The sequence below is a fragment of the Sycon ciliatum genome, chromosome 1 (assembly GCF_964019385.1).
Source record: "Sycon ciliatum chromosome 1, ocSycCili1.1, whole genome shotgun sequence".
Taxonomy (NCBI): domain Eukaryota; kingdom Metazoa; phylum Porifera; class Calcarea; order Leucosolenida; family Sycettidae; genus Sycon; species Sycon ciliatum.
In genome coordinates, this window is record NC_088643.1 from 52,903,011 (window position 1) to 52,915,881 (window position 12,871).

The 12,871-nt window shown below is 50.3% G+C and overlaps 1 protein-coding gene across 1 annotated transcript; it reads left to right on the forward strand.

The window, feature by feature from the left end:
• Nucleotides 1-7,435: 7,435 nt before the first annotated feature.
• On the forward strand, nucleotides 7,436-11,169 carry LOC135831018 (uncharacterized). The gene has a single exon (XM_065343259.1). It carries the CDS (start codon nucleotides 7,527-7,529, stop codon nucleotides 10,284-10,286), a length of 2,760 nt encoding a protein of 919 aa, XP_065199331.1. The 5' UTR covers nucleotides 7,436-7,526; the 3' UTR covers nucleotides 10,287-11,169.
• Nucleotides 11,170-12,871: the final 1,702 nt, after the last annotated feature.

Genomic DNA, 12,871 nt, shown 5'->3' on the forward strand with positions numbered 1-12,871 from the left:
ATCCACCCAGGCCAGGACTGCACTTACTTACGGGAAGGAGTATTTGCAAGATGGAACCTGGGAACTGGAAGACGACGAAGAGGAAGCGTGGGAATCCGGCGGCAATGGCTGGGATGTAAGTCCAACATTGCTGGTGCCAGAGTAGCCACTGCTTGCTTATAAGGGAATCATGTGTGTTGCCTTTTTGCCTTTTCCGACGTCCTCCTCCGACTGTACTCCTGATCCCAGGACTGAACTTACGGGAAGGAGTGCTTGCAAGATGGGAGACGAAGAAGAAGAAGCCGCTGAATCCGGCGGCAATGGCTGGGATGTAAGTCCAACATTGCTGGTGCTAGAGTTGCCACTGCTTGTTTATAAGGGATTCATGTGTGTTGCCCTTTTTTGCCTTCTCCCATGTTCTCCTCCGACTGTACTGGTGAACGCTGTCACATATGTTGCCCTTTCCAGGCAGTAGAAGGGAGGGGGGGGGGGGGGGGCAGCACATCCTGGCATCCAGGAATGCTAGGCCCTAGGAACTAGGCAATCTGACCTTTCCTCTTACCCCAATAATGGTATGGATGGGGAGTTCTTGAACATCCTCAGTCTTGTTAGAGTGAACTGTGCAACTCGGCAATCGGTGATAGCAGAGGACCAATGCCGATGGCGATGCTCCTTCCTTTTTCTCTGTCACAGGCTGCGTTCTGGAGAAGAAGCGTTATTTCTGCATTCCAAGAAGGACGGCACAATGGTGAGTGGAACTTCGTTGGTGTGCAGCCTTGCTAGTTGAATTGTAAATCAACCATTCTTCCTGTCTCTGACTTCTTCAATGTCCTCCTCAGTGTCGGACTGTCCGCGTCGCATTTAACTGGTCCGATGAGGCTGCTATTGCACACACAGTGAGGGAACTCCCATACGGGAACTCGGAAGTACTGCTACAGTACAGGTAAGGTGGCCATTGCTTATGTGCGTGCGCCGTTGTCAAACTTCTAAGCCAGCTGTACTCCAACCTACATGGAGTCTGAAAGTAGTCAGCTGGCGAACTACAATTGAAGTTTAGACGTTATATGCCGCGGCTTGGTCAGCTTTTTCAGTTTCACAATGCATTGCACTCAGCACCGCTTCTCGGAGTATCTTGTCAGGATAGCTTTGGAACGCATCCTCCCCAGTGGGGGAACGGCAAATGTGCTGTTCATTTTAGACTTGCTTTTATGGTACGTACAAATCCCATTGAAAAGACATAGTGGAGACCAGAAACTGCAAATAGATGTTGGGAACCGCGAAGACCACCCTTCCTTGTCAAGTTCCCTGAGGGTGTGGAGGGGGGGGGGGGGGGGGGGGAGCGGAGGAGGGACATTCCTGCACTGCTTAAAGCAGGATTCACAGGAGCATTTTCAGACATTGCTTGTACATTTGTACCAGTTGTAACCGACAAACGCATTCTCATTGAGGTTTGACTTGAGGCACGTCAGCAAGGCGCTGTTGCATCGCTGACGTCTTGTCCTGATTCTGTGAATGGTATTTTGTGCGAGTTTGCATCGCACGCAGAATCGCAGGTCGTGTCGCATTGCGCAGCACACTGCCAAATTGCTCCTGTGAATCCCACGTGAATGGAAATTCCAATGGGAATGTAATCCATTGCCAACAGGTGTATTCCCGAGCTGCGCATCATACTGCAAAATTGCTCCTGTGCATGCAAATGGATTTCATTGCTCTTCTGTAGTTTGGGAAATTCTCGATTATGATAATTCTGCGTGTGTGTGTACACCAGCCCTGAACATACATGTAGGTGACCCATTTGTGGTGTCTCATAGCCTACCTCACGACCTTATGCTTTCTTTCTGTATCACTTGTATCTTGCAGGTATATCACCCCGTGACGACCACATCGAAGTCTGAAATTGAAGTGTGAAGATGCTTCAGCAACCCCTTCATATTTTTCCATTGCTTTTATTGTGCTTCTACTGTGCATGTGTGTAACCTGTGGGGTATGCATGTGATGACAATGTATGCCGATGACACGGTCAGATTTTGTCCATGCGTGTAACGTACACCTGCATGCTATCGTTGAAAAGGATCTGCCACTTACGATCTTCGGACGAGTCTGGTGTATGGTGGCCACTTCTTTGCTCGTCTTTGTATGACATTACAATAATTCTGTATTCACTGCTTCCATGGTGTGGTCTGCAAACTGCAATCCTTAGGCAAATATCATCACGGTTTGCAATGTTGTGCTTTGGCTGCTAGCTTACCTACACATTGTAGTTGAATTATTTTTGTTTCACAACTGACTTCCTGAAGTATGGTGGCCACTGCTTTGCATGGCATTATACAATGTTCATCAAGAATTTCCTGTTTGGGTCGTGTGTGTGTGTGCGTGCCCATGTGTGTGTGTGCCATGTCCATGTGCGTGTTTGTCACAAGGTGTCTGTGTGCGGGGTAGCGAGGTGGGGAGGGCTGGAATGTATCAGTGTGCTACTGCAGTTGCATGGCTACATACAGTGCATCGCGCGCGTGCTCACCATGTTTCTCTTCGGAGCTGGGCTAGGGTGGGGGAGGGAACAGAAAAAGAACTGAAATTACCCATATAAAAACCGCTCTGTGAGCGGTTCTGAAAAACCTCTACTGGTGCAGCCCCGTCGTAAAAGTAAGAAATTAGAACTGGCGCATTGTCCTCCCAAATGTGAACTGATCCACCTAAATCGCGATTGACGGGACCCGAACGCACCAGTAGCACGAGGTCGGGAGGGCACAGGATCACAGCCGGCGTCGGCGCTCAGAGAACAAGTTACCATACAACACTTAGATCTACCCCGAAGCCCACCTTTGCCGATTTGGCTTTGGCTATGGACCAGCGTCCCCAGCTGCATCCACAGGTAGGAACCTCGTGCTACTGGTGCGTTCGGGTCCCGTCAATCGCGATTTAGGTGGATCAGTTCACATTTGGGAGGACAATGCGCCAGTTCTAATTTCTTACTTTTACGACGGGGCTGCACCAGTAGAGGTTTTTCAGAACCGCTCACAGAGCGGTTTTTATATGGGTAATTGTACTTGGAGAGCGATCATTTTATGGGCTGTGTATCACCATCCAAGCACGAGTGCATGGGTGGCTATATGCAAAGCGTATCATTCTCCAAGAGTGACGATATGCTAATTGCAGCGCGGAGCTTAATCATGCCAGGGCCCTTGCAGTTTCGAGTTCCGGAAAATAGGTATGCACCAGCAACATGTCAGACATCACACTACTCACTAGGCACCAGGGACATCACCAGACATCACACCAGGCACCAGGGACAGGGCGGGCATCACCAGACATCACACTAGGCACCAGGGACATCACCAGACATCACACTAGGCACCAGGGACAGGGCGGGCATGGGCAGCGCAAAAAGCGGCCACCCGGCGTTCAAATTATTCTGTCCAACAAATGAGGAAACGGAGCCGAAGAGTGTCAACAACCACTTTCTGACCGAGCGCCGGCGGCTCAGTGCAAAAGTCGTCCACCGGATTTGCCAAACCTGATCCGGCAGTACATGTATCTTCGAGGACATGCCACGCTATGCTCCGCGATATCATCACTGATAAGTGATATATTGTATACAGCTGCGATGCGACTCGGATGGCAATCTCCCGGATTTCGGAATACTACAGTGCTGTGCAATGAAATCTGATCCTCAGTGTTAGGGGGTCTATAGGGCTGTACAGCGCCTGGCGTGGCATTGATGTGCTTTATCGGATTTCATTGAGCAGCACTATACAGTAGTACACTGAGTTCTACAGGTAGTACATGTACTTCGAAGTAGTCCGCATGCGTTCACTGCAGTAGTGTAGTACAATGACTATGTATTGGCAACAGTGTGTTACACTACATCAGTATACTAGTGTATACCATTGGAATTGTCTGAGTATGGCGTCAGGGGCCACGTAGGCGGACTGGTTTATGATGGCATTCCCGGTCCAGAAAAAAAGAAGAAGAAATTCACGGTTCGCGTGAGACTCGGCTGGAGACCGAATTTTCCTCATCCCCTGCGACGCCACCACCCTCAAAGATCAGTCAAGGCGCAGATGCAGCTCCTAAAGTCACAGTGGTGGGAGATGAGTACAGTCAACTTCGCCTATAACGACACTCGGCGGGGCATCAAAAAAGTGTCCTTATTCGCGAAGTGTCGTTATACCCGAAGTCTCATTTATGTATTACAGTTGGAAGGGACTTTGCTCTGGGCATCGAAATGCTGTCGTTATTCGCGAATTGTCGTTATATCCGAAGTCGTTATTAGCGAAGTTGACTGTAGGTCATCAGACCCATGGCCCACCCGGCACCAAAGTGGTCAAAGACGGAAAACCCCATTCTCTGCATCCATGCTTCCCTCGTGCCCGGCCACGAGTTCCCAATCAACTGTGGGTCGCAGCACGGCTGGAAAACATCATTCCGCTTCCAAGCAGGACTTGAACCTATTACCCTCTGTTTCTCAATCATGGGACTCTTAGACCATCCCACTATGCCTGCCTGCTTCCCGGTCCTGATGGTATTCCGCTAATGACTATGTTGACATACAATGCACAAAGCACTGCGTTAGTGCCGTTACTGCTGATTCTAGCTTGGTTGCAGCTGTTGCATCCTTGACTTATCAACATATCTTCAGAATAAAATCAATAAGATTAACAGATCAATGCGTGGAGTAATATGTCCCTGCCATCAGTTACCGACATCATGACACGGATCTGTACCATTGAGCATCCGCCTGACCTGCCGCTTAGCGGCTACATTGACCCACCAGTAAATCTAGCAAACCGTGCCATTGTTTTGCAGAATGTCCTCCTGAGCAAAGGAAATGCATCCTGGTGTCGCATCACCATGCTGCACTTATTCACAGTGTCACATGGGAAGCATGCAGGCGATGTCCAATGTCCTCCTGAGCAAAGGAAATGCATCCCGGTGTCGCATATCACCATGCTGCACTTATTCACAGTGCCACATGGGAAGCATGCAGGCGACGAGTGGATTTAGTGACTTCTGGCAGCAAGATGTTCGGCTAGAGACATATTAGTAAACCATGCAAACCTGTGGCGACTTGGTTACAGAACAATGGTATGATATTCTCCTCGAAAGCTGAAGAGTCTTGAGCATAGGACTGGTGGAAGTAGTTCTTCCCAAGGTATTAACTATGTGGAGTCGATGTTTCCCCAGCGTAGTGCAGGCAGGTGACATGGCGATTGTACTGAAGTGCGCTTGACTGGAAGTGGGAATGGATGTTAGAAATACAACATGGTGACAACACTGGATACCACTCAGTACCAATACAATTATTTCGCAACACCATCATCGGCATGGACCAGTCAGAACTAGTGCCGGGCCTCGCATGTCGGTCATTGTGCCCATCGTCAGGCTGAAGTAGGCCAGGAAGCAGGGCACACTTAGTCTAGTCTATTAGCAGCAAGCTGGCTGTGAGTTCGGAGTGGGTGCGGAATACAGCTAGTACTGTAGTAGGTCTACGGGGCTAGGAAAAGAAGTTTAGAAAATGTCATCATACTAGTACTAGTAGTGTACTGCAGTAACTGCACCACTCTGTTAGCTGCTCTGGATAGCATTCGTGAGTCAGTCAAGTGAGATTTCAAGTCGGCAGGAAAAGAGAGAGCTTCCCCGTAGGGAGCGATGCACAATTCCCAAGTATCGCCGAAGTCGCATCAACGTCTTCTTCACACTGTTGTCTCCAGAGCGGGCTTGCAAAATAGATGGCTCGGAGGAAGCAACGTTGTGAATGGCCGACGGTTCTGAGGCGTTGTTCACACCATCATGAGCACTGACTCACGCTGCTGTCTGGAGTTCGCGGGAGGTGTTTATCGCGCTGGAAACGGAGTGTCACTCTAAGCTGCATGGTATCCCTAGTGATGTTTAGGCTCCGAGAGCACTACATAATGCAGTGCTCTCGGAGCAGAACTTTAATATGAGGGGCGAATTCCCCGAAACACTGTGTATTGAGCATGGAGTGGTGCTTTCTTGCAGGGTTGCCGAGTGGAAGGTTCGATGAACTTCTCGTGTGCTTTGGATGGCAGTCTTGAGTTCGTCGAGTGAGAATTCAAGTCGGCAGGAAAAGCTCGAGCTCCCATGTAGGGAGCAATACACAATTCTCTAAATAACGCTGAAGTCGCACAAACCTCTTATTCAGTACATCATCTAGTCTAGGCCTGTCAAGCATGTCGCCCCAAACAACAGCATACCACAGACCCATAGTTGGTGGCCAGATGCGGTAAACCTGGCTGATGATCCATGTTATCCGTGGACGGTGGTCTTTGGACGTCATACCTCCGACAAACAAGTAATCTGGCGTCTTCCAGATCGTCAACGCCAGGAATAGCCCCCTGCATCCTTTGCCGCACCCACAGCACAGGCAGAAAGGGATTTACTGGGTTAGAAAATGCCAAGTGAAGTGCACACATGGTTAACAGACTTCTTTATGCGCTATGCATGTTGGTGCCATGTCATGAATACGTCATTACATGTACAGTACTGTGGACAGTTGGAGGCCTAACATGTATGTAGTTATTTCCAGGACTACGATATCTGCCTTGCATCCAGAGACAGAGGTCGTATCTCGTGGCATTTGCGTTCCTTACTTGGGGAAGTTTGTGACGTCAGGGAGTGGCATGCATGAACCGGCATAGCCATGGTTAACCGGTTAATCCATAGCACTTACATGTACATAGTCATCGTACAGTCAGCTGGTAACTAATACTAGTACTAGTGAGGCATCAATCATTAATCCACAAAATGTGATCCACAAAATGTGACACAAAATGTGATACCGAAAGTGCAGACCCAATGATTTGAGCTTTGAGGTAGTAACTAATGATAATGGTATGGTGCAAGACACCATACTCCATACATGTAGTTGTCCTGTTCATTGGCTTACCGGTATCTCTCCTCAGAAAGCGTCCCTGCAGGTCCTGCAGGCTGCAATGGCAACACATGTCACACGTCCTGTGCGTCTGGATGGGAAGTTCCCTGTAAGTACGGTTAGATCGCACTTGTGGTGGCTGCTAGATCTGCTGCCATGGTCAACTTCTACAACGGTCTACATAACACTATAGCGATGGGAAGGTGCAGGTAAGCTTTTACATACCTGTACCGGCATAGCACACTACCTGTGGAGAGCGCCCGACATCACAGACGCATGCAGACATATATTGTACATGCGATACAGGCATGCGACAGCAGCGTGCAGTGTTTGTATTTGCCAACATCGGAAGTGGTACCCAAGGTCCGGCGATTCTTCTTCCCCACGCCGCTACCATCACCGCAGCTGTCACGCACAACCCTAGGTCCTCCTGAGTTGCCATTCGTACATCAAAGAGAACCCACAGACACGCCATAGGTATAAGAGAAGTTACCTAACTGATCGCTTTCATTTTTAGTTCTTTGCAATGGAAGCAACCGTGCTCATCCTGTGAGCACAGATTGAAATATAGCTGCTTGTGGTGGTGGTGGGAAAGGAATCACGCCCTGCCGTAATACAACTTCACAAACTTGTTAGACCTCGAAGCCGAATCATCATGGCCTGTGTGACCAGTGTACGCCGTATAGGCTATGCCCACCAAGGTCAGTTTTGTGAGCCTGTACATTTACCCGACGGTGAGCAGCTAGTTTACGAGAGCGTGAGATCGGATGATAGCGATGCAGACTACCCTGATGCAGCAGGTCGGCACGAAGAGTTCTGCCTAGTGTCCAGGGCACGGAAGACCGCTGCCATACCAGGCGACCGGCGACCCAGGTCAGGTGCGCTGCTATGCTGTAATTCTACAGGTGACACCGACAGTGAGGAATGGGAAAGACAAGCAGTTGAGAAACGCTCGGCTCGTTGTTCTCATATGATGGCCAGAGTTGTCCTATCGGATGAGCAGCTCGCCATCGTAACGTCCCGTGCCCAAGGCTACCAGCATACATCAGCCCGAGAGAGCTGCAATGAACGATTGCATCTAAGACGAAGCGAACAACAGAGTGAGCGGTCACGAGAGAATTCGTCCGAAACGGGCCCCACAGCTCCGAGCATAAGGAAACCGCCTGTTGCACCCAAGCCCGGCCCGGGGACATTACTAAAACTAAAAGAGACCAGGCAACCAGAAACGACGCAACGGTCACAAGGAAGGAGTAGAGGATTGGCGTTCCGTGCAGCGCCTATGGAAACACAAGGGATCGTACGCACTCCAGTACAACAACGGAACGGCCAGCTGGAAACTGTGGGAGACAATCCAGCCATCCACCGGGCAGCAGGTTCTCCATGTGTAGCCCATCGAAGGTCTACGCCTTCGTCTTCATCTTCACTGGCAGTCGGCAACTCATCAAATTCATCCCACGCCCAGGGCAATGTTATGCATGAAAGCTTGAGGAGAGGAAGGTCCACGAAGTCCAGTTCTAGCGAAGATCGGAGTGTCATTCAATCACCATCCCCAACATCTCGAGCACAAACACCACCCGATAGTATGCTAAGCACTGTGAAACAACAACCCAAGTCCTCTGGTAGCAGCACCGAACATAGGAGAAGTCGGGTCGTCTCCAGCACCCAGGAGTCGCAAGGTGCACAGATACGAGCTACACGGAGGAGCGGCTTCCCAAGTGGCCGGCACAGCACTGGTTCATCCACTGGCACCGGTGCAGGGGACCGATGTGCTCCCTCCTTGCGTAGCTCTCAGTCTGCATCAGGTAGAGTCAATCCATGTGCGGGTATATCGGAAAAGGCTCCGGACATTCCCAGCGCACCCAGACCCCGATCCAGACGGCTATCTACCTTGGGGCAATCAGCACAGGCCGTAGTGAGTGCACATGGACTTGCTAAGCGTACTGAAGGAAGCACGGCCAGCCACAATGGGCCAACTCGGAAGATCATCCACACCATCGCGAAAACAGCGATTTCAGTAATGGATGACAGTGTCAAGCGCGCCTCTAGCCCTGCCTCCGCAGAGCCCACTCTACCTTCCAACGCAGTGCCGGGCTCGCTTCTCATGTTCAACCGGGCACGGGGCCTGTACCAACACTGGGCCGTGTACATTGGAGATCACAAGGTTGTGCATCTCACCGGTGCCGAGGATCAACGTCGCTCTAGCATACGTCACGTGGTCTCCAGTGTTACTGTGGGTAGTCGCACCCCGGTCGTGCAGATCAGCGCTCTGGATGATGTACTTGGAAGATGCAGCATGGTTACAGTCGGCGATGAGCACTATGGGAAGGTGCTTGGCAAGCCCTTTCCACCGCAAATGGTCGTCCAGCGCGCCCTGTCGCAGGTCGGATGCCGTGGCTACCAGCTGGCGGTTAACAATTGCGAACATTTCGCGACCTGGGCAAAGTTTGGCGAGGGCTACAGCTCCCAGAGTGATACCCACTTCAAGCCACTGCCCTTGTCATGCCCAGCTGATCGCTCTCGAGCCCAGTGCGATGAAGTGACCCAGTCACAACTGGCCGTGGAGAGGCAAGATTGGGCGATGGTCTTTACACAGACTACTAGTACGTGGACTGGCTGTGATCGCCACAGTGCCGAATACTCTGGCCCCAGCATCGCAGAAAGTAAGCGCTTTCCTGACCATGTTCTGAGAAGTCAGCAGCAAGCCACGCATGGCCCAGACCGCACAGCGCCATCAGGAGTTGGCCTTGTAGCGGCTAACGGAAAGGGTTGGCTTTGGACAAGCGGGGAACCAGATCTTTCCCCTGACCAGAAGGGTGCGGACGTCGACGGCTGGGAGATCATCCCGTTCACGGACAGCGCCACCGCGGCGATCGACATTACCCGTCAGGTGGTTGAGGACTTGCAGACTCGGCGGCGCACGCCCACGAAGATCGTGGCGCAGCCGCATCAGATAGTCATGTTTCACGCGCCGCTTCGTGACCAGGGCAGATCTCACCCAGGCAGCGTCCGATTCGGTGCCGCGTCTTCCATCGCCTCTTTGCAGCACATGTGCCGCCGCAACTACATACAGAGGGAACGTCGCTTTATCTTCAGCATGGCCTATTTCAACGGTCACTGGCTGATTCTGTCGAGGAAGGACAGTTCACTGGAGGACCAGTGTGTTCTGGCCAGTAAGAAGTACCCAGCGGCTAAGATCCAGCAGTTCTGGCAGCAAGGATACACCATCCCTACCATGGCAGCTGGCGATCACTGGATCGTGGTTGTGGACAAATCCTGCAACTTGGACTACTCGCCGCCAGATCAGGGTGGCAGTCAGCTGATAGAGCTGGTGAGACCCGGCGGTTGCCTGCCCGTGCATCGCATACACGAATACGGGAGAATGGGCTACAAGCTAACTTGCGCCACAGGAAACTAGAGCTGTCTTTAAAACGGTCTCAAAATTAGAGACTGCTATTAAAGACAGCATGCATACGTTCGTGTTTCGTACTGTTTACCAAGACTGCCTAGCCACTTGACAGTATTCCTCACTCTGTGGGAACCAGCCCCTGGTTGGTGAGGAGGCATCATAGCCTGTTCGCTTGATAAATAAAATATAGAGCAACACACCGCACCATACCGTTCAGCATGTCACATCGACGGTCTACTACATGGTTCTCTTCATATTTCAGATCAGATTTTTGTAGTTACCTTGAAGTACACAGATAGGGCCCTTGATTGATGGCCGAACCTATTAGCTCTTTCAGTATCTGTAGCATTGAGAATGATAGCCGGACATTATCATGATATGTCAGTACTTGTAATTTTGTACAATAGTGGTTAACATCCGTACGGCGTACGGGCCTTTCGAGTCCCCCAAACGAACTCTTCTCTAAAAAAATATCGATATTTTGTGGACGACCTCTAAGGCCATTTACATGACTGTACATGTATATCTCCGCCCTACTCCCCGGCACCATCCGCATCCTTTCATGAGGATGCTCAAGGGGGTGGGGGTGGAGATCACAAGTATGCACAGAGTGCTCAATAACCCAGGCCAGGGGGTCAGAGCCGGAGCAACAAGCACAAAACAACAATGGATCATGGCAAGGCATTCTCGCAATTTTGGCAGCTGCGAGACTGCCTTGAGTCGTTGTTTTTTTTTGCAAGGGAACGAACACGTTCGGTTACTAAATTGGCTTACTTGACTGTGTGGATTGCGTCGGAGCTGACACCTTTTCTTTCGAAATTGGATACGCCTCCAATTTTTTCCTAACGTTTTTTTCCGCTTGTAATATTGTCGCTCACATGTACATGTACATTGTATAAAAGAAGTTGCCGCCGCCAGGTTGAGCTGCTGGCCCTGCTGCTACATTCGACAGTCACAGATATTTACTAGTAAGAGTATAAGCTCCCGTGCTACCAAGAGTACAATAGCTCCTGGAGCTTATTTATAATCTCTTGCTACTAACGTATGAGACAAATCACGAAGAAGTGTAAAAACAACAGAAAAATGATAAGGCACCCATTTTGATAATCCAGGGGATGGCCCACGCCTAGGCGCCTGGTACTGCCACTGCATTACAAATGAAGCATGTTCCACGTCGCGGATACGCTGCTCGTACGCCCGGCGTTTCTCCTTCTCCTGCCGAGTGTAGGTTGAGGCCAGTGAAGTGGCCCGGTTTGAGGACGCATACGGGTTAAACACCCTGACATCAACGAAAGTGCGCTCAAACCGGCCACCCCAAAGGCCACTGGCAGCTGGTCTTTTACGAGGTTTTTTATTTCCTATACACTGTACTGACCAAGTACGAAGTCAATATTAGATTTATCACGACTAGCCAAAGCCTGTGTTCAATCCCTAAAAAGGAGTGAAATATAAGCAGTCAATATAGCCCTAAGGAGTCGAAACATGCAGGAATATTTCAATTTTGACTGCTTACGGATAGCAAAAATCTATTGGAGTGATAAGTACTTGACTTGTAGTCTACAGTCTATGCCATGGGCAGTTGAGTCGCCGTATACCATGGCATGGGCATGGATACATTGGTATGCGCGCGCATGCGCAGTACTTGATGAAATTCTAGACAGGCCGTTCTTCGACGTCGGCGCTCCGTTCTCGTACTGACAGACGTGGCCTACATTACTTTGTACTACCAAGGATACATGATTGTACTCTTGGAACAGTAGTAGCTCACACAAGTCATCATGGTCATAGATCATGTAGATGGTGCAAAGAAAGAGAGCGAGGATAAAATTTTTTTTAGATCCAGACTACTACTACTAGTACTAGATGAGTAGATCTACTAGTTCTTCAACCCGGGAGTCGCCCTGCCTTTCACCAACCAACTACTAGTAGGTCTACTACTAGTGAGTAAAACCAACCAACAGATCGCCCTAGGCCTAGCCCGCATTGCAGCCTACACGTCGTGACTTGCCGGGCTAGGCGTTGCGTGTTGGCTCTGTTATCACTTCTCAATCGAGAGTCTCCCATCCATCCGAGCTTTCAATGGCGGAGAGAAATCCCAAAGAAATCAGCCCAGCGGTCGCTAGCCATGGAAAGAGTTCATGTGACGATGCATGGCCAGGGCTTTCTCAGGTTCAACAAGCCAACAGCAGGCATTGCCAAGCACCGCTACCAGAAAGGCGTGGCCACACATCGACGACTACTGGAGAGCCCAGACGTTCGCTGCCCGATGCCGTGAAGCAGTTTGCGGATATGCTGAGAAGGCAGTATACAAGTGCAAAGGTACAGCTGGGAAGAGGTATGTCTGCCAAACCGAACAAACATTCTCTAGATAAGATCTATGTGAATCTTGTTATCGTTCCTCGCGAAGAACTCTCGTCGTTGAATGAGCAAACGTTCTTTGGTTCGCAGAGCGACATGCAGAAGTTGAGCCATGTCTTTTCGCGCGTCGCCGACAGGGTGACACACGTTCAACTGGCCAATATGTTTTATTTTGACGAGATGGAAATCGCAGAGGACGAGTCAGTCCGTGTATTAGCTGTTGCATGTGCAGGCGC